The following is a 20,075-nucleotide window of genomic DNA, read 5'->3' as shown; positions in this document are numbered from 1 at the left end:
TGAAATATATGTTATGTAACTGCTATGTATCTAAAACTAATGTCTAATAACCATTTTGCTTCTACATAACGTAAAACTCGCATTTGTGGTAACCACAAAAAATAAGATGCTGCTCTGAAATGAGACTATTACATTCGTAAAGCGTCATGTTTCTAGTTTTACTTCTTCTACGAGGGCAAATCAAAAAGTCTTTGCGCCTATTTTTTATTCGCTAAAAACAGGTACATACAGTTATTTACAAATATACGTTGTGTACTAAGTACCTTACATTATTTCTTCACATAGTCACCACACCGGTTCAGATATTTGTCACATCGCAGCACTAAATTAGAGATCCCCCCTGTGGTAGAACTCGCCTGCCTGCCTGTGGAACCACCGTCGGACCACATTCTTGATTTCTTCGTCAAATGTGGATCTCTGTCCTGCCGGAAACTTCTGCAGTGGAGTAAAAATCACTTGGGACAAGGTCTGGACTGTAGGTGCATTTCCCTGTGAATTGCTATGGGTTTTTGTCCCTTGTTCCATACAAAATGAATAATACTTCGCTGCGGACGTCTGAAGAACTACCGTCATCTTAAATGATTAATAGCAGCTCCGCTCTTCAGAGCAAACGGCAGATACGACTGGTACGGTTCAAGGAACGGTCGCTGCTGGGAATGCACATGTTTGCTTTGTATTCACTGCAGTATTTTGGCTGTAAAAAATAGGCGCAAAGACTTTTTGATTTGCCCTCGTATTTATGCTGGTTTAATTAAGTGTACTTTTAACAATTCAGACTAATAATGTGACAATAACTAATATATCAAACAGCTGAATGTGTCATTAATTCTAATACCGCTTAGCATAATATTTTCTTGAAACTATAACTATTGTTTAATCTTTTCTTTTATTATGCTTTTTTTTTTTTTTTTTTTTTTTTTTTTTTTTTTTTTGCAGCATTCCTAAATTATGTTTATTTTTACTTCTCATGAATTGTATTTTTTTGTTTTGTTTTCAGTTTAAGTGGTTTTTATTGGTAAACTTTCTCCCACAAATGGCAATGAAGAGTAAAATGAAAACTATTTTCCTATCTTATTTTTTTATGCTAATGTTAAAGGAGTGATTAATAATTGAAAAATCTTGTTAAAAAGCCAGAAACATTGCAAACTTTTGCCATCGGTATGAAGTTAAAAAAAAACTTAATTATCATAAATCTCATAATTCATAATTACTTTGAATCATTATGGAGGAATGTAATGTATCATGATAAGCTCCCATTCTTAGCCCCATATAACTCCATCTTTACAACAAATGTCACTATCTTACCACTTTGCAAATTAATATTATTATTATTATATAAAATATTCTATATTTAATTAATCTTATTTTAATAGATTTCTTTAATTGCTATAATTCTTCAGAAATATTTTGAGTAAGAATTTTTTGTATTTAAAAACTGATTTATTTTTATAAAATATTTGTTTATTTATTTATTTATTTTTCAAAAATTACCATCATTTTTATTATTTATTTATTTATTTAATTATTTATTTTATTAATATTATTATTTTGAAAATATAGATTCTGAGTTTCCGATAAAAATTATATTCACAATATTCCATGTTGCTTTCACAAAATTCCAAAATATTTTTGAACAGATTCCGAGTTATTTTACACGAATTTCTCAAAACAGGACCTTAGAAAAATTAAAGGATTTGCATGTATCGCTGCATTTGCATACATTGTTTTTCTGAAGAAAACGAGAAGCACCATTTCTTTTAAGTAACTCATTCATATCTTTGTACAGGTGGAACTTGTTGTGTCATCGCAACACACCCTCAGTGTGTCAGAGGTACACCCTGAGGAGAAAGCAAAAGAATTTAAGCCTCACGAGCTTCCTGGCTCCAAGACACTAGATGTCACTATTCCATCTGATGTTGTTGCAGAAGTATCGGAAGTGGTAACTCAAGGTATGGTAGATAAAGCATTAAGAGCATGCTCCTCTCCCAGCTTTCTGTATGGAGGAGATTGTAATATTTTCGAGTGGCATAAAGAAATTGCTATTTATATTTGAATATTCCAACAATTTTTTGCATTTTCACATTCTAAAAGTTTTCTTCTAACCTTTTATGTTCTTCTTCACAATTTTATACAAATGCTTAAGAGCCATTTATTTTCACTAATCTTAAGCAAAAATAATAATTGAAGCATTCATTGCAAGCAGTAATATAACTATATTTCTGGCTTTTAAAATTTGGTCCGGTTCATATCCTAAATTGAACACGGCCTGAAATCCTGGCATGCATATTAGTTTTAAAATAAAATAGCATTTGCTGAATTATTCCGAAATTCAGTGTTCCGTTTCAAATAGTGAAGAAGTATAAATTCTCATTTTTAAAGAATTTCACGAAAAAGAACTTAAGTTTCTGTAACGTTTTTTGGCTTAAAAAGAAAGGTTAAAAAATTTTAAATATTCATTTACACTTTATGTAGAGATTTTTATTAAAAACTTAGAAAGAAAAAAACTAAGTTCTGTAAGAGGACGTAAAAAATATTACTCATTTTACTTCATACCGGATGCAAACGAAATGAAAATAAGAATACATTATCTGCTTAAGAAAATATTTCATTTATTTCAAAGATACATACTATAATCAACCACCGATAAGGATATTTTCATGCAACTCATCCCTCCCTCCCCGTCCCTCATTTTTTTTTAGAATTATTAACTTCATACATGCATAAGTAAGGAAAATTGCGATTTTTTTTTTTAAATTATATAAGAGCGGGAGTTTTTGGCCCGGACTGCTTTCGAAGATTGGGATCAAAGGCAGATCAAGGATCAAAGAAATTTAGGTTGGTCAGAGGGGTCTATTGCCCCCCGGTAATGTAAATGCATAAAAATGTAAAGCATGATTTTGTATATTCGATCAGTCAGTGGTGTTCCCATAGGGTATATACTCCATATACGCCGTATACTCTAAAACATTTTTTAGACACATAGCGTATACCCTCAAGCTTGAAAATTTTCCATATTATGGCATTATGTATATGATCGCATACACATACTGTGCTAATATATTGCTGGGAGTATACCTTCGGAAAAATTGATGGGAACATCACTGTCGATGACTAAAATTTAGTTTTTATAACCAAAGTAACTGACTGATTCTATTTTTACGATAAACCCTTTTTTATTCTGAAAAATTATCTTAGCAATACGTCCTTTTTAGTACCTTACAAAACTTACAAAAACCAACGTCCCAGTCTCTGTCGCCTTTAAAGAATTTGAACTTATATTGATATAGTTGTTATACCTTTTAGTGCATTAAAACTATTTTTCTTTCTTCAGATTCTTTAAAAGAACTAAAGAGTGGAGAGTTACCTGGAACTGAAAGAGCCGAGGTTTCCATCCCGTTTGAATTAGCTATGCAGGTACTGGAAGTACTGGAACACAGTTCTTTCAGTGATCTCAAACCAGATGAAACTCCCGGCTCAAAAATGGCAGATGTATCTATCCCGTCTGAACTGGCTGCACAAGTACGTCAGATTACGTAGTGCTTACATTCCAGCTAGTTTTCTCTGTTAAAACCTTAGAGCCTCTATAAGCCATTCAATGGTGTAAACAGCGAAAATCTTTTAATTTCAGGTATTTGAAGTTCTAGCAACCAGTTCCATAGGCGACTTGCAGGTCTCCGAGCGGCCTGGATCGAGGCAAGCTGATATGGAGATATCGCCCGATATTGCGGCAGAAGTATCGATGGTCACACCTCACAGTACTGTTCAAGATTTGAAGCCAGGAGAAGTGCCCGGATCCCGGGAAGCAGAGTTTAGTGTTCCGTCTGAAGTTGCGATGCAAATCTCAGAAGTGACAACACAGGGTAAGGAAGTAAATGCATTGCATCATTGTTTTACATATTTATAGAAATTCTGAAGGTACTTAAGACTTTTTAAAAATATAATTTATGAATCTGTAGGTCAATTTTCATCATATTTAAATGAACTACTATAATTTCAAAACCAATGCACTTCTAAAACTTAGTTAAATTATCTGTCCATAGAACCAGTTATGAATAATTAAGAGTTACCTCTGTATTACAAACGTTAAAAATCCCTTTTGCTATTTTTAATGCACGAATTGCTAATTGCAAGAAAGAAAACCAGAACGTAGAGTAATGTACAAGGTTCATTCAAATGAAACCAGGTCAGTGCGTCTAACTTCACATTTAGTGATGTGGATCGGGTAAATACCCAGCGGGTAGGTAAATATTTTTTGGATATTTATCCGGGTATTTACCCAAGGCCTGGTCCCCAAAAACTAGGTATTTTACAAAAAAATGCAAAAAGTTAATGAGAATTTTTTTTTCAAATCTAAATATGAAATAACTGGTAAAACTGATACATACATATGTATTACACAGTTTATAACAATTTTTTATTGAAAGACTTGATGAAATTATGAAAGAAACTTAGCGTGTGAACCAAAGAATCTTTCTTTTCAATGTCATAATTGGAGAAGTATAAGCAATTCAATGATGAACTTCAGGATTTCAAATTTACAATCTAGGTTAATCATATTCAAAATGAAAAAAAAAGGAAGCATGAGGGATGTTTGGAAGAATAAACTGAGAAGTTATTAAGATATCATGATGTTATTTATTCATTTTATTGCTGTTTAAGTGATAAGGTGGCAAATATAGAAACATTTTTCACATTAATAAGCAAAAAACAAATCAAAATATTGTTTTCTGTTGCCTTGCTCATTTGCATTTGCTCCCCGGTACTTCATGATGAAAATTTATTCAAACTATTTTTATTGACATTTCGTTACATTTTGATGTCATGCAGAGACATATTACTGGGTTATAGAAGACTAGGACCCCAAAAAAATGATGTTTGCTTTTTTTTTGGTAACCAGTTAAGCTTTTTATTTTCTGTAGAATGGCTTTTTATATCTGAAATTAGGCTATCAACATTGATTAGGCATATCCAACACATTTAATGTGAATATCATATTAGATTGCTATGTTGTTTCACACAATAATTCTTTAAATCTGTGATCAAAATACAATTTTTGGGCAAAAATTTGTTTTGTCTATGGTTGGTTGCATATATACATAGTGGAATACATACAGAAAAGTATTTTAGTTGAATATAAATTTTTGAAATAAATACCCAGATAAATACCCATTTTGGGTATTTATCCGGGTATATACCCTGGGTATTTACCTCCAAAAATAAATACCCAGGTATTTTACATCACTATTCACATTAGACGTTAGACGATGACACGTAACTGCATGTATGGAGACAACATCTATTGGTAAAGAGACGCATGCACAAGGCTTCATGTTGCACATTGACAGTGTGGTTTAACGCCAAAGAAAAGGTGGTCACACCAGTTATCGTCCACTACGAAACATGTCCTTTTTTTACCACAAGGGCCCATTCAGGGGGAGGGGGCGCATTCTCTGGACCCACTGCTTGTAGAGTACCTGAACAGGGGAACCACCATCAATGCTTAGTGTTATCAAGCCACTTTACAGAGCCTTAGACGAGCCATTAAGTCGAAACGGCCAGGCATGTTGTCCAAAGGCATCCACATATGGCCAACGCGGTCAAGACGACATTGCAGTAGTTTCGGTAAGAAACGTTGCAGCTGGAACATCCACCGTGCACCCTTTCACCGTGTAGACCTTTCACTGTGCTTTTATGTTTTTGATCCTCTAAAACAAGTTATTCGCAGACGACACACCGAATATCTCGGATATCACAATGGACGACCAAGTGTGTGACCGGGTTCTGTCCTGGATCCGATAGCAATCTATTAGCTTCTTCAAAGATGAAATTGACGGCCTAGTGTCGCAACGGGATAAATGTGCCAACAGTTTTGGTGACTATTTTTGAGTTAATAAAATCGTAACCGTTACTTTAGGCTACAGAACAGGTTTCATTTGAATGCCCGTTATATTAAAACCAATATAAATAACTATAATTTAGGAAAAGTGGAAATTTGATTTAGGTAATTTAGTTATTTTTTGATGACAAATTTTAATCATAGTGAAAATTATGTGTGATCAATATTTTATTTTATTACAGAATTTTTTTTTCATTTCTTTAAGCCGCATATTTCTTTTGCATAACAAATACACATGCTGTTGTCACTCCCAATTACATAAGCAATTTTATAACAACTGTTCAGTCGGTTATTAGATTGTAAAGTTAAAATGTGTTTAATAACGTAAAATTAACTAAAATTTTTAATGAAGCTTCAAATTTGATACGTTATCCAAAAAAAGGCAGCAAATATTTCCTTTTAAACGTTATTAAGTAAAGGGAATAACTTTATTCCTCTAGTTAATTGAAGCGTTCTTCGTCATACACATCATCATGTACATTTTGTAAAAATATTTGAGTGACTAAAAACGTGATAGTTTTTGTTCAAACATTTCGCTCACTGCTGGCTTCCAGAATTCACTAAAAAATTGTCATTTCCAAAAAATATCTGGACTCACTAAAATTGGCGATTAATGTAGCAATATCAATAGTCAACTATTTCGTGCATATTTGACATGGAGAACTTCAGTTATTTCGTTATTATTTCATGAATTTTGTCTGTTGTCGGCAGATGAAATAACATGGCTTGTGACATCGACAACTTCTTTTAGATTGTGGAGGGTATAAAAATGGTGTCAGTGATTATTTGCTATATTGTAACTACTAACTGTTATTCTCAATAATTATTTCAAAATACATAATATGGTATGAATCATTTATCTTTAAAGTGGGGCAAGTTCCATTGATGAAAGAAATTGTACTTATAGATCAAACTTAGTATAATACTTTCATCTGTAACACTTTAAAGTCAAAAAGATTCATATCCATAGCGTAATTAGGCGTTTTCATTAATGAAACTCATTATTGAAACGCATTACCATATCTCGCGATAATAAAAAAATGGACTTACCCCACTTTCAAAAAAGACGGCTCAAATAGTAGAAATGGGTTGTTTCCGAAAACAATAATGAAATTAAGATGAACATTTTCCCAACAGGATCACTATTTGAAATGGCTGAAGACATTCCTAGTTCCGCCACAGCTCAGGTGAGCATTCCTTCAGAATTGGCAACGCAGATATTGGAAATTCTGAGCAGCTCTTCTGTGACTTCACTGACAGCGGAAACCTTACCTGGTGCACGAAAAGTGGAGGTTATCTTGCCCTCAGAAGTGGCTATGCAAGTATACGAGACACTCGTTCATAGCTCAATCGTGGACATGAAGCCGATGGAGAAGCCCTCGTCTGTCACTGCACTGCTGGGGATGGTGGAAAAGGTTCCTTTACAGGTTTGTAGAGTGTTAAGTTTGAAAATTTTCTGGTTGTGTACTGATTTGTTAGAAAATATTCGACTCCATTTTTAATAAATAGTCAATTTTACAAACATCAAAACCACCGCTTACTATCGTATTTTTTTTTATCAATTGAAGTTATAATTATAATGATTTAAGTGCAATTAGTTATTCAAAAACCGTTTTGTGACACACATCTGACACAGTGATACATTTATACCATTTAAAAAACAGACCGAAAATAGTATAGGCATAACATTAAATATTGTTCTTATAACCTAAACTTCTACTTCTTTGATTTTCAAATATTTTATTCAGGTGTCTCAAATCACACCAGACTTGGGTCTGGAGGACATGACTATCCAACGGCCAGTCGAAGTAAAAGCCAAAGAATCTGCAAGACCGGAGCTGCCCACTGCTCAGACGGAAGCCGTACAAGTCCTAGGTGCGTAATTAAGATTAGTGACTTGAGTTCCCGCGGTAAGAAAAAATATTTTATCATTTCCAGCGGTTAGGCTTCGAAGTTTATACTCGAACCATTCGGGGTACTGAAAGAGATGTCTAAATTTTAAAACATACGAGAATTAATTGTTGGATTGCAATTAGAGTCGATGTTCCTTTTGGCGAAAATGAGTAGTCCAATTAAGTGGTGTTTTACGTGACTACAAAAGACTCGTAAAAACGAGTGTACTGCAGAGAGTGGGATGGCTTTTGTTAAAAACACTCACCATGCAATAAAACGCGAAGTAATGAGGCTGCTCTGCCAAGTATCAATTCAAGTTCGAAAAAGGTTTTGCAAAAGTAATTTCCGCTGCTTTAAGGGTTTTTTTTTTTTTTTTTTTTTTTTTCAGGTTAAAAGTTTTGAGCGTTTTATAAATGTTAAAAGCAATCAAAGATAAAGTGTCATGTTTTAGCATAAACGGAGTGGTTGCCTATTCAGATAAATGTTGATGTAACATTCAGAACGATGCATTGTTTTTGATTCTCAGAAACTGACAGAAGATAGTTGAGTTGCCAAATTCGTAAAATTAAGAAGGTATTCCTCTTTTATGTTGCACATTTTAAAATAAAAGTTAGTTTGTAGATCATTTTTGGAAATTTCTTACATTGACCAACTTTGACCAAAAGTTTTTCTGTCGCATAAGCATCAGATCTCATTCAAACTTACCTAAAATAAAAATTTTGACTATTCTCAATCGAGACTTATAACTTTCGGTTTATCTTAAGTTTGAATATAGATTAATATTAGTTCACTAAAAATTTTAAAATGCATTTTTATTTGCGATACTGCTGCTATTTACGAGTACATATTTAAATAAAACTGCAAAATCTTTTTCAAACTTTCAAGCAAAAATAACTAAGCATAATATTATTAACTAAGCATTAAAAATTTATTGCTCAATAATATGACACTAATTCAGGCAATTATGTTAGGATATACTCACACTATATTATTCGCAGTTAACATTGTCTTGTAATGCTATGTCAATCGCAATAAGGCTAACTCATTAAAAACTTACTTTAAAGTACTTTATGCACTCTCTGACCAATGAATTATAAACCTTTGAAAGAAACTTCTTGCCTTACTCGCTCTGTGCAAGGGTCTGGAGGGAGTATCATGATAAAGAGTATGTTCTGCTGGTATGGAAGTGGTGTTCTGGTGTTCTTCGAGGGTAAACAAACAGCCATGCGATACCTAGATATACTGGCAGATCAAGTGCACCCTGCAATATTGCATTTTTATTCTGATGGCGCCGGATACCTCATGGACGATGATGCAACTATACATCGTGCCAGAGGTGTTGAAAATTGGTTCGCTGAGCATCAATCTGACTTCTAACACCTTCTCTAGCCACCGCATAGACCGGATCTTAACCTCATAGAAAATTCTTCCACCATATCATTTGTGGGATATGGTGGAAAGTTGCACCCGACAGAACTCTCCTCTTCCACCTAATTTACAAGATCTAAAAAGCTGCAGCCGTAGCCAATGCATGGTATTCTCTGGATGTAAATGCACTCTAGAAACTTGTAGACTCGATGCGCACACGAATCAGTACATTTATCCATGCCAAAGGTTGTCCAGAAAAATGCTGATCTTGGGTTTCTAACTTATTGGCCAGTGAGTGTATGAATCTTTAGAAAAATACAAATTTTCTGAAGCAATATTAAAATAATTTAATTCTATTTATAATAATATTCTGACACTGTAACTTACTTATCAACATGCTTATAAGTTGCTTATTTTATATGAAATAATGCTATATATTAAAAGCTTCGCTCTATACTTATATATTTTTAAAAATATTAATAAAAAGCATTAAAACATTTTTTGTGATATTGCATGCTCATAATCAATGTTGTACGTAATGTGTAAGTGTTTTGTGTTCTGATTGCATGATTCAGTGCTTCCTTCATGCCCTAATCTATATATCCCACTCTGCATGTAAAAAGAAAAAAAAAAGTTTTATGTTATGTGTTTTGCACATTTAAGAGTTATATTTCAAGAAAGAAAATATTTCCAGGCATCAATAGGTAAGTCCTCTTCGTTATCTTCATTTTACCATAATAGTGAAACTATTAAATATAATTTTAGAAGGTGATGTTTGACATTAGATGCTGGAAAGCATACTATTTATTTGTGTTACACAGTCGAAATCTTTAGAAATATTTTCTGTGGAAAAAAAAAAGAAAAGTAAATTTTACTCTTTTTGTGCTTTTACGTTATAAATATTAATTCATTATTTGTGCATTTTATACTTGTAAGATATGTGAAATCTGTTTTCTTCTTTGTTGTGTGGGTGTCTTTCAATTGTTTTCTTCTAAAATGTCTCTTTCTCCTTAAAAAGTAATATTTAATATTTTTTTCTGTATACACTTTATTTTCGTTAAATTGGTGGATTCTGGGCTTATTAATAGCCACTTAAATAATCAATATATGATTTCTATAATCAGTTCAATGAAGAGCTACAGAAAAACATCATTTCCTAAAATGACAGAGATTTCTACTTGGTTTCATAGCTGAAGTTAGAAGATAAACAGTGAAAGACTTTTCAAATATATAAGAACAACAAAAGAAGCTAACAACACATAAAACATATACATTTCAAAAATAGCACTCTTAATCAGTTTCCGTTTCCATTATCCTGAATAAGATTAAGATTGGGAAGGACCTCTACAATCCCCTCAAAAATGGTTCCATTCTGTAAAGAATTTTAAACTAGTTTAATTTGAAAATAGGAGATTTAGATAAACACTCATTATTAAACGTGCGTGAGAAATGTCACAACCTCCACATTTAGTATAAGGCCTTTTGTCGGATGACTGTGTGGGCTTTCATTTTTTTGACTGTTTGGGCCTTTCACATTTGTCAAGCTTAGTATTTCAGAGGAATCTGTAACAATCGGATGACAAAAATTGGAATATCTGATTGATGGTTCAAATATATTGAATTTCTAACTAAGATTTAATAGTTTGGAAGATGAACTTTGGGCTTCAGTAGAAAATAAAGACTAAATTGGATGGTTAGATAGAATTACGCTGGCATAGATTGTGACGTATCATTCATATCATTAAAAACATTTTTCCCGGTTAAGCCTTGCTTTATATCGTCATAGTAGAAGAAGAAGAGAAATCTTTTTGAACTTCTTCTTACATTAATGACTTAATGAAACTATTTGCGGCACATATGGTAGTAACACGAATTCATGATTTTAAACGTGGATATTTTTGAAGCTTAAAATAAAATGTTGCAACAAACATTAATTTAAAATCCAAGATTTGTATTTAAAAATGTATTTTAACTTTAAAGAAATACAAGTCAGCATTCAAACTCATTCATTAAAAATATTCAGTAATGATAAATTTAAAAAAATTGTAGTTAAAACACAAAATTATTTGATACATATGTTTGAGGGAAAATATTATTTCGATGGAGAAATTTTTTAAAGTTTCCACTGCTAAGCAGATTAAAGAAATCTTTCATAACAGAATTATTTCTTGTTCAATCACATTTACTGGACCAATAGTTCAAGTTAATTCACGCTTAAAATATGTACGCAAATATTTTTAATAAAGATTAATCAAATGAAGTGAAATATATTTTAATGCAGTCGAAAATGGTTAATATATTGTTAAATATTATTATGTATTTTTATGTTAGTATTATGAAAAATATCTGAGAATTCCAGTTTTGTTTTTATTTTGAATAGAAATGCATTTCATAAGTTATTAATTGATATATTTTTCCATATTTGTATAATTTATAAATTATTTTCATCTGAAAATAACTATAATTCTTTTATTAAATTCACAGTTATGGCAGGAGACGTGAAAACCAAATTATCTGAAGATAAAGGTTCGAAAGTTATAATTTGTCTATTAATATTTCGCTCTTAATGACGCGGATTGTTACACATAAAGAGTTCTAACAATTCACCATTTAACAATTAGAAAACTAATTTAATTTTCAGATAAAGCTAAGTGCAGAGTTGAAGAAGAAAAGCAATATTAATGCTATTAAATAAAACTGTTTAATAGCTTTACTTCATCACTGCTGCTGAGTGAAATATGAAGTATAATCATTAAAAATAACTGACTTAATATTCTAATGCTCTTTTAACAGAAGCTTTTATTAAGATTCTCATCTGGTTGTGCTCGAGAGACACTTGTAATGCAGACGTGCGTGTGGCGACTGGATTTCAACGGGGCAGTAACTCACGGCTCTCACACGACTGATGACTTTAATTCAACATGCTAATCATTTAATCAATCTGCTGTAATAATATTTACAGTCAATATGCTTCGGAGCAGTAACTCAAGGCTCTCACAAGACTGACGACTGTAATTCAACATACTAATCATTTAATCAATCTGCTATAATAATATTTACAGTCAATATTCTTCAACGGAGCAGTAACTCATGGCTCTCACAAGACTGACGATGGTAATTCAACATGCTAATCATTTAATCCAATCTGCTGTAATAATATCTACGGTAAATATGCTTCAACGGAGCAGTAACTCATGGCTCTCACAAGACTGACGACTTTAATTCAACATGCTAATCATTTAATCAATCTGCTGTAATAATATTTACAGTAAATATGCTTCAATGGAGCACACGGTTCTCAGAAGATTGACGACTTTTAATTCAAAGTGCTTCGTTTTTGCTAATCATGTAATCTAATTTGCTGTAATAGTATTTACAGTAAATATACTTCATCGGAGCAGCAACTCCAGACTGACAACTGTAATTCAACATGCTAATCATTTAATCCAATCTGCTGTATTAATATTTACAGTAAATATGCTATAAAGATTCTCTTACAGACTCATGCACTAAAAATATTTTATCTTTTCGGTGCATTTATTTAATGTGCTGCTTGCTTTCTACAGAGAAGCTGATGACTCGCTTTGGCTAATTTAACGAAACTATTTAGATAACAAAAGCTTTTGAATTAATAATAATTTTTAATCTGTGAAAAGTAGATGGCAATTTATCAAGTCAATTTTGGAACATATGGTTTCATTTATACTTATTTTATACGGTATATTATTATTATTATATTTAAATGACTATAAATATCATTAGAAATTTTTAGTCATTCCATGCAGAATTGAGACAGAGTAAATGAAATTATTTTTCAAACGATATGATGAACTTTTTAAATTTTTATTAACAAATTAATATAAAAATATAAATTATAAAAAAATATACTTTTTCTCACATAGTTAATATATGTTAATAATTAAGTATATTAAGTTTTTTAAGTTTTTTACGTGCTTTGCATGCAAAATTAATTATAAATAATAAACAGCTATAGCTGTTAATTTGTATTACAGCTTATTTTAATAGCTGTAATACAAATTAACAGCTATTAAAATAATAATTTGTATTTGCATGCTAATACAAATTTATAATATAAACATTAATGCTTCGAGAAAAATCTAAACTTGACAATGAAGATTAAAATAGAGTACAGTTCGCTCGGAAATAAATCTATTTTTCTTTTCTGTTCTTTTAGTGCTTATAACGAATTTAGTTATCGGAAGCGTTAGGGGAAAAAAACTTAATTTCTATTAGGTCAAAAAAGGGGGGGGGGATGAAAGAGATAAAACTAAAACTCTTTAGTGCCTTTTGTAGTTATGAAAAGCGCATGATACTCTTACTAAATAGTAATAGGCATATTTTAGTAATTTATCTGCCATTCTTCAATTGTTATTGGTATTGAAGAGAACAGTAACCTCCAAATTTCAGAATACAAATTTTTTATTCACTAAAAAGTTGAATCAATTACAAGTCATTTGGCAGTAGTTAACATAAATCATAAAAAAATTTCTTTTGACGAAAATTAGTTATCTAATAAATTCAACATCAGGAGAAGCAATACATGGAATATCCGTCGTAGAAGTGTGGCTAAAAAGTTTAATGTAATGGAAAATACGGAATTGCTCACTGTGAACAAGAACTACTGACTTCTATGCTATTCTGTATTTTCCCTATTTATTAGAGAATTGAAATTATTTCGATAAAAAAATCCGTAGGGAACTAGTATAACCAGCCATAAACTGGTATTCTCTATGCGTTTTATTTATTTATTTATTTATTTATTTATTTATTTATTTATTTATTTATTTTTTGAAATTAGATTCATATAAAAATATTGATCAGCATTTGCACACAAACATACTTTTAAAATTTTCAAGTGCGCTTTTTTTGCTTTTAAGAACCTTTGAAATACTTCCAAACATTGGGATTAACCTAATCCTAATATTGGAACACGGTTATTCTTCTCAAAATTAGAAACATTATTTGCATTTTACTTTGATAAAGTACTGAAAATATTGGGAAAAAAAGTAAGTATTTTGAATGAAAAAAATTATATAAAAATACTTTAAAACAAATCTTTTAATAAAGTTATAAACGCTATAATTTAACGAAAAAATAAAAAATTAATACACGTAAACTAATTATTTTAAAAGACTTGTTTTTTCGTTTTCTAACTTGCTTGATCTTAATACTATTAGAGTAGTATTTAATCCTTAAAACCCAAACGATTCTGTATATACTTTAATGTAAATTACACTTACGAACTTTAAGACACTGATAATTTGCCATCAACGTTTGAAAATATTACATTAACAAACATATTTTGTCAATATTTAAGCAATGACTGCCTCTTTTGTTTTTCTGCTGAGTATTTATTTATTTTTTCAAAACATATGCTCTTAGTCTATATTTTGTGGATATATTAATTACATTTCTAACATATTAGTTCTAATTTGTTATAGTTGATCGTGAATTCTTACCGAACTCTTAACGAAATTATTTTTGTAAAGACTTTCCATAGACATTACTTCTTTAGTTTAACCGGATATTGGTTTTCCCCCAACAACTACAAGATATGTTATATTAATAGTAGCAAAATTGACCAAAGATTTAGTTATTGCATGTGAAAGACAAATGATGAACGTTTTAGGAATCTATTTTTCCTTCCAAAAAAATCTGATTTTTTTAATAACTCGTAGAAACTTACAGTTGTTTAGAAATAATACAAGAAATAATCATCTTAACTCTGTTACATAACAAGTCTTTCAGCGCAGAAAAATGTTTTATTCGCAAATGACTGTAAATAGTTTTTAAGTTCAAGTTAAAGTAATAGTTACCTTTAAATAATAGCATGATCTAGTTTTTAAAATATTCCTAATTCCATGAAAATAACAGCTAATCAAAGTAACTTAAATAAGAATTATTATGTTGCATAATCCAGCTGATTTTTCACTCCAAGAACAGTTTAAAGAATTTTACTTCCAGCATTGTATCGAAAATTTCGTAACATAATTTTCTAATGGCAAAAAAATAAAAATAAAAAAAAATAAAAATAGAACTAAGTTGCTGTTTTTTATAAACAAAAAGACATCTTTACAAATACTATATATGAATTTAGAAAATTCATTTTACTGTTCTAAAATCAGTTATATAAGTCAAAATGTTTTTTTTTTTTTTTTTTTTTTTTTTTTTTTTTTTTTTTTTTTTTTTTTTTTTACGTTTAGATTTTTTTGCAATGATAAAAGTGAAGTTGTAAAAATTTCACAACATTTGTCGAATGAAGGAAAAGTATGCACTTTTAATGAGTTTTTGCTGCATATTTTTTCGTTCACCAACTTATACGTCTGATGTATTAAACCGTGTTTGTTCTGACAAAGTTCCTTTAGGAATTTAATTTACTTTTACTTAATCGACGTATTTTTTGCTTAAATCTTAAGGAGTTTAATTTTCAACTTTGAGCAATGGAAAATTTTGGAATGTGACCGGTGTGATGTAGTGGCCAGAATCCCATTTGACCAAAAAGACCAGAGTTCGATTGGAGAATTAATAACTTTTAACATATTCTGATTCACTTAGCTGGTGTGAGTTTGCGCTTTAGTTCACCTCATAACAAAAATGGTACTCTCCGTTCACTTAGTAAGTTTGTCGAGTACGGCGGAACATAAAAACTTTTTTCCTATTTCGTTTTGCCCTACTATGGAAAAAAATGGGAACCGGGAGGTATGTTAAGAGTGCAAAGTTTTGGGAAAAACGAAAAATATCTTCTGTCTCTCTAATGCAGGTGGATTTCGGGTAATTCCATGTCAAGTCAACCTAAAAATATTTTTCCTTCACTGTATCATCTGATGAAACTTTCATAAATCTGGCTCTTCGACTAACCTCACGTGCGTTCAAAATGATTCATTCGATCAATAATGTTCTTTCAAAGAAAATCAGCTAAAATTACCTAAAAGTAGGAAAATTTGTCAATAAAAACTTTATTCAAAAATATTTTATTTAGGTTTAGATGAAAAAGCAATTTAGTTCATTTTGTAAGACATTTTTTAGTGACCGAATGGCGGCTAGGTAAGGCAAGATGTCCGTTTTCCATTCCAAAAGTCGTAAGTTTGGTTTCGGCCATGCACAAAATTGGATAATTAAACTTCATTTAATAAAAAAACAACTAAGTTAACTTGACGGTAGAAAATTTCTTTTGAAAAAATTACTAAATACCGTCTCATTAAAAATTCTCAGCTTTAAAGGAAAAAAAAAAGTTAACTTACGGGAAATAGTGTTATTCCTAAATAGAAATATCTTTACTCGAAGAATTGGTCACGAATGAAAATAAAGTGAAAAAATTGTTTTCGTGTGTATGAAATGAAAATTATATCAAAAGACATGGAGAAAAAAATACAATGAGAGAACTACAAAATAAGTGTCATCGTTCAAAAGGACGACCGTTTGTTTTTTAGCAGATAGTACTGCACCGTTCATTTTACGGAGTCGAGTCTTTTAGACCCGTTCGTTCATGAACGACACATACCTATTATCAAATCACCAAAATTAAATAGTCGGTCGTGCTGTCATGTCTCAGATTTTGTTCATTTTTTTTTACGAATACATATTTATAAGAGAAGCTCAAATTATTATTTTAAGATTTTTTGAATTAAAGTTAAGTTTTGGAGAATTTTTTCAAAAATTCACTTTTTGACTCCTTTTCGGAGTTACCTTTTTGGTATTAATTTATGTCCCTAATTCATTTATTTTTCAGCCAATTAAGTTGATTTAGGTATCAATTAAAAGCTAATACTTTTCTTTTTCAATTTCAAGAACCAAAATCAGACTTTAATTATTAAAGTCGTCCCACTCACTAGTCCAGTCAATGAGTGCTTAAAACAGGAGTGTAGCGTGCATGGAATATGTGATAATTTTCGACTTCAGAACATTTTTAGGGGTAGATAGTAAGAAAACATAATGAAAGTCCCCCCTAGGGGTGAGCTAAAGGTGAGAGGGAGGGGGAAAGAAAATTTTGGATTTTTCGAGATAATGTCGGAAACTGAAAAAAAAGGGTTAAAATAAAAATTCAAGCTAAATAAACTTCCTATGAAACTGTTACTACACATATTTGTCAAATTTATAATAATTTTCCGGGTATATGTTATGAAAAATCGATGATTTTCGGGGAAAAAACTCTCTTTTTGTCAAACATTTGCTTCTAGTGCCTCCAGGGTCAGTAATCACGAAAATTTTCAGTGACAAAGCTGTAGAGCTTTAAATTTAATTCAATTTGATATGCTATTTTGTTATATTTTATTCAAGCAATCAAAAGTTACAGAATTTCAAGCACGGACTTGCATGGCAAAAAAATGGAACATTTGCCATTCACAAATTTCAAGCCGATCTGAAAGGATCGCGCACTTTCTCTTTCCTCAATGAAGTCAACAATCCTGATGGACAATAAAGAATTATTTGTGGATTCCTCCAACATAAATGATGTTTAGGGGGGGGGGTCGTGAAATTGTGACTTTGTGACAAGGGGGAAGAAAAGAGTAAGAAGTGTGACATCAAGATTTTTTTTATTATGAATACGTTTATAAAAATTAGTTTATGAAAAGCACTTTGTGACAGATGGGGAGGGGGTCAGAAATGTTGATAAAAAGTGTAACATCATTAATGGACATCCCCTTACCGAGAAATCGGACGGAGAATTGCAGAACTACGTATATGCAGTATGAATTAGCTCCATACCCATGGCATTGTTTAACGAAAGTGAACTGAGGAAATGCAGAAAGCCAGCACTTCCTCAGTAAGAACTTTGTAAGAAGTAATTAATAAGTAAACATACTGAATGTTCCCGACCCTGGGGGGGGGGGGAGTTAAAGGTGAGAAGAGGGAGTCAAATTTTGGGGCTTTTGATTATATCTCGGGAACGGCAGGAAAACTGTGTTCCGAATAAAAGTGAAAGTTAATTAAATATATTGTAAAATTGTTTTCGTACATATGTGTCACATTTCCAGCTTTCTTTAGACATGCGTTCTTAAAAACCAATTCTTTTCGGGAAAAAAAATTATCTCGTTCTTATTGTCTCAGAGTGTCTCTGCCGAGCAGACACTCAAGGGATCTTTTGCAGCAATCATGTGACAAGGACCCTGACAGTTTTCTGTGTCTGGAAAATCCACTTACTGGCTGAACAATTGAACTGCAGATTCAAAGCTGATACCAAAGAAATACGAAGCATATGCCCAATCACCGCAGCACCCAGCTGACAAGAAATCAAAAACTGAAGTTCTAGCATGTACTCAATTTCGTTATTCTTATTGAAATGAATATGTGTCGCTATAGTATGATAATGAACATTTTAATAATAGAAATATGGTAAATGTAGCTGACCGGCAGCACCTTTTTGTAAATTTAGTGTTCGTTACATTATTACTAATCATATTTTAAAAGTGTTTATATGGAATATGGACTGACAGTAATTAGAAAATGAAAATCATTTTTAAGGTGATATCTTGGTTCTATTCTGAGACGGAAGGGTCATGTCAACAGTAGTGGAAAAGTTGTTCTTAGAAATTGGTAATGCTTTCCTACAAGTGACCTCCTGGTCACTTGTAGAAAAGCAATCTGTCAAAATCATCTTCCAGATTCCGTCCGGAGCAACATCTGATTCCGAGAGTTTCAGCACTTAGTCATTCCTCCTTTCCCTTACCCCCAATCCGGTACTTCACCATTAAGTTCCTAGCTACAGGTTAACATGGTGGTACGGTAGAGTTAGAGATCAGTCTTAATATTTGCAGCTACTTTGATAAATAATCTGTAACGGAACTCGTTGAGGGACTTTTCTGTAGCAAGAGCACCATACCATGAGAGATACCAGGTACATATGACCCCAGCAGCCTCAATGCATTCAGGGGAAGAAGAGCCGTTGATATAGATACATGTTGTATGATTTTAGATTTCTGGTACATTTTGACAGCAGAATGTGGAGATCAGTTGGGGATTTGGCTATCAAGAAAACAACCCGGAGAACTTCCTCTCAAATGATAGCTACTGAAGAATTTTGCCGTATGAAGATAGCCGTCTTATCAATATCAACCTAAAGCTCGGAGAGTATTTTTCTCGTTTTTCATCAACTTCATCATTACCGGATTTGTCAGCTGACAGTTATTATGAAAGTTGAACAGAAATCTTCTTTTTTGACTTGTTCAATTTTCTAACTGACATTGATGTTCATATGGTTTATAGTGTCGTCTCTTTTTGCCTAACAGTTTTGTAAACTAGATATCCTCAGTAAAACCAAATTCAAATTAAATCAATGTCGTTATCAATTTCCTTAAATAGCATGTATAGTGTTGACTTTCTGCACGTCTTCAGTCCACCAATTCATACTGCATATGTGCGTAATTTTGATATAAAAGCACCAAATCGGCCATGAATAAGGAAGGCCTTTAGTAGAGTATAAACATTACTGATTAATTTCTAAGCAATGAAAAAAAAATTATAATGTAAATATTTACTTAAAAAAATTTTATAAATTGAAAAAAATACTGAAATTGTTTACATTTTATTCATAAAGTGCTTGAACGCAATGTGAACGGATAGCATTGTCGACGGTTTGGGGGGGGGGGCTGACTCCCATGACCCTCCCCTTGTATCGGGCACTGAACTTTTCCTCCTCTTGCTATGTTTAAAAAAAACTAGAAGGAAGTTTTTTGTTGTTTCAAAATTAATAAAACGAAGTTTTTTTAAGACAATTCATTTAAAAATCAACTTTTCTGTAACTTAAAAGCCCTTTTGTGCTTAAGAGCTCAAAATCTTTTGAGAACAATTAATACTGGGATGCTGAAGAATAAAAATTGATTTGTTTCAGCTGTAAATCGTTAATAAAATGTTCACTTTGGAAACGAATTGTGCAATAGCTCCGTTTCCGACTTAGCAA

At 31.7% G+C, this 20,075-nt stretch overlaps 1 protein-coding gene across 2 annotated transcripts in view; it reads left to right on the top strand.

Annotated features, from left to right (window-relative positions):
- Positions 1–20,075, top strand: part of LOC129216163 (titin-like) — a 279,902-nt gene that overhangs the window by 178,050 nt on the left and 81,777 nt on the right. For both annotated transcript variants that reach the window (XM_054850333.1, XM_054850332.1), the window contains exons 68-72: positions 1,787–1,949; positions 3,332–3,519; positions 3,629–3,860; positions 7,034–7,323; positions 7,645–7,771. In XM_054850333.1, the coding sequence (XP_054706308.1) occupies positions 1,787–1,949; positions 3,332–3,519; positions 3,629–3,860; positions 7,034–7,323; positions 7,645–7,771 (1,000 nt within the window). The remainder of the gene's footprint in view (positions 1–1,786; positions 1,950–3,331; positions 3,520–3,628; positions 3,861–7,033; positions 7,324–7,644; positions 7,772–20,075) is intronic.

This window comes from Uloborus diversus, chromosome 2 (genome assembly GCF_026930045.1).
Source record: "Uloborus diversus isolate 005 chromosome 2, Udiv.v.3.1, whole genome shotgun sequence".
Taxonomy (NCBI): domain Eukaryota; kingdom Metazoa; phylum Arthropoda; class Arachnida; order Araneae; family Uloboridae; genus Uloborus; species Uloborus diversus.
This window is presented reverse-complemented; position numbering and strand designations above follow the sequence as displayed.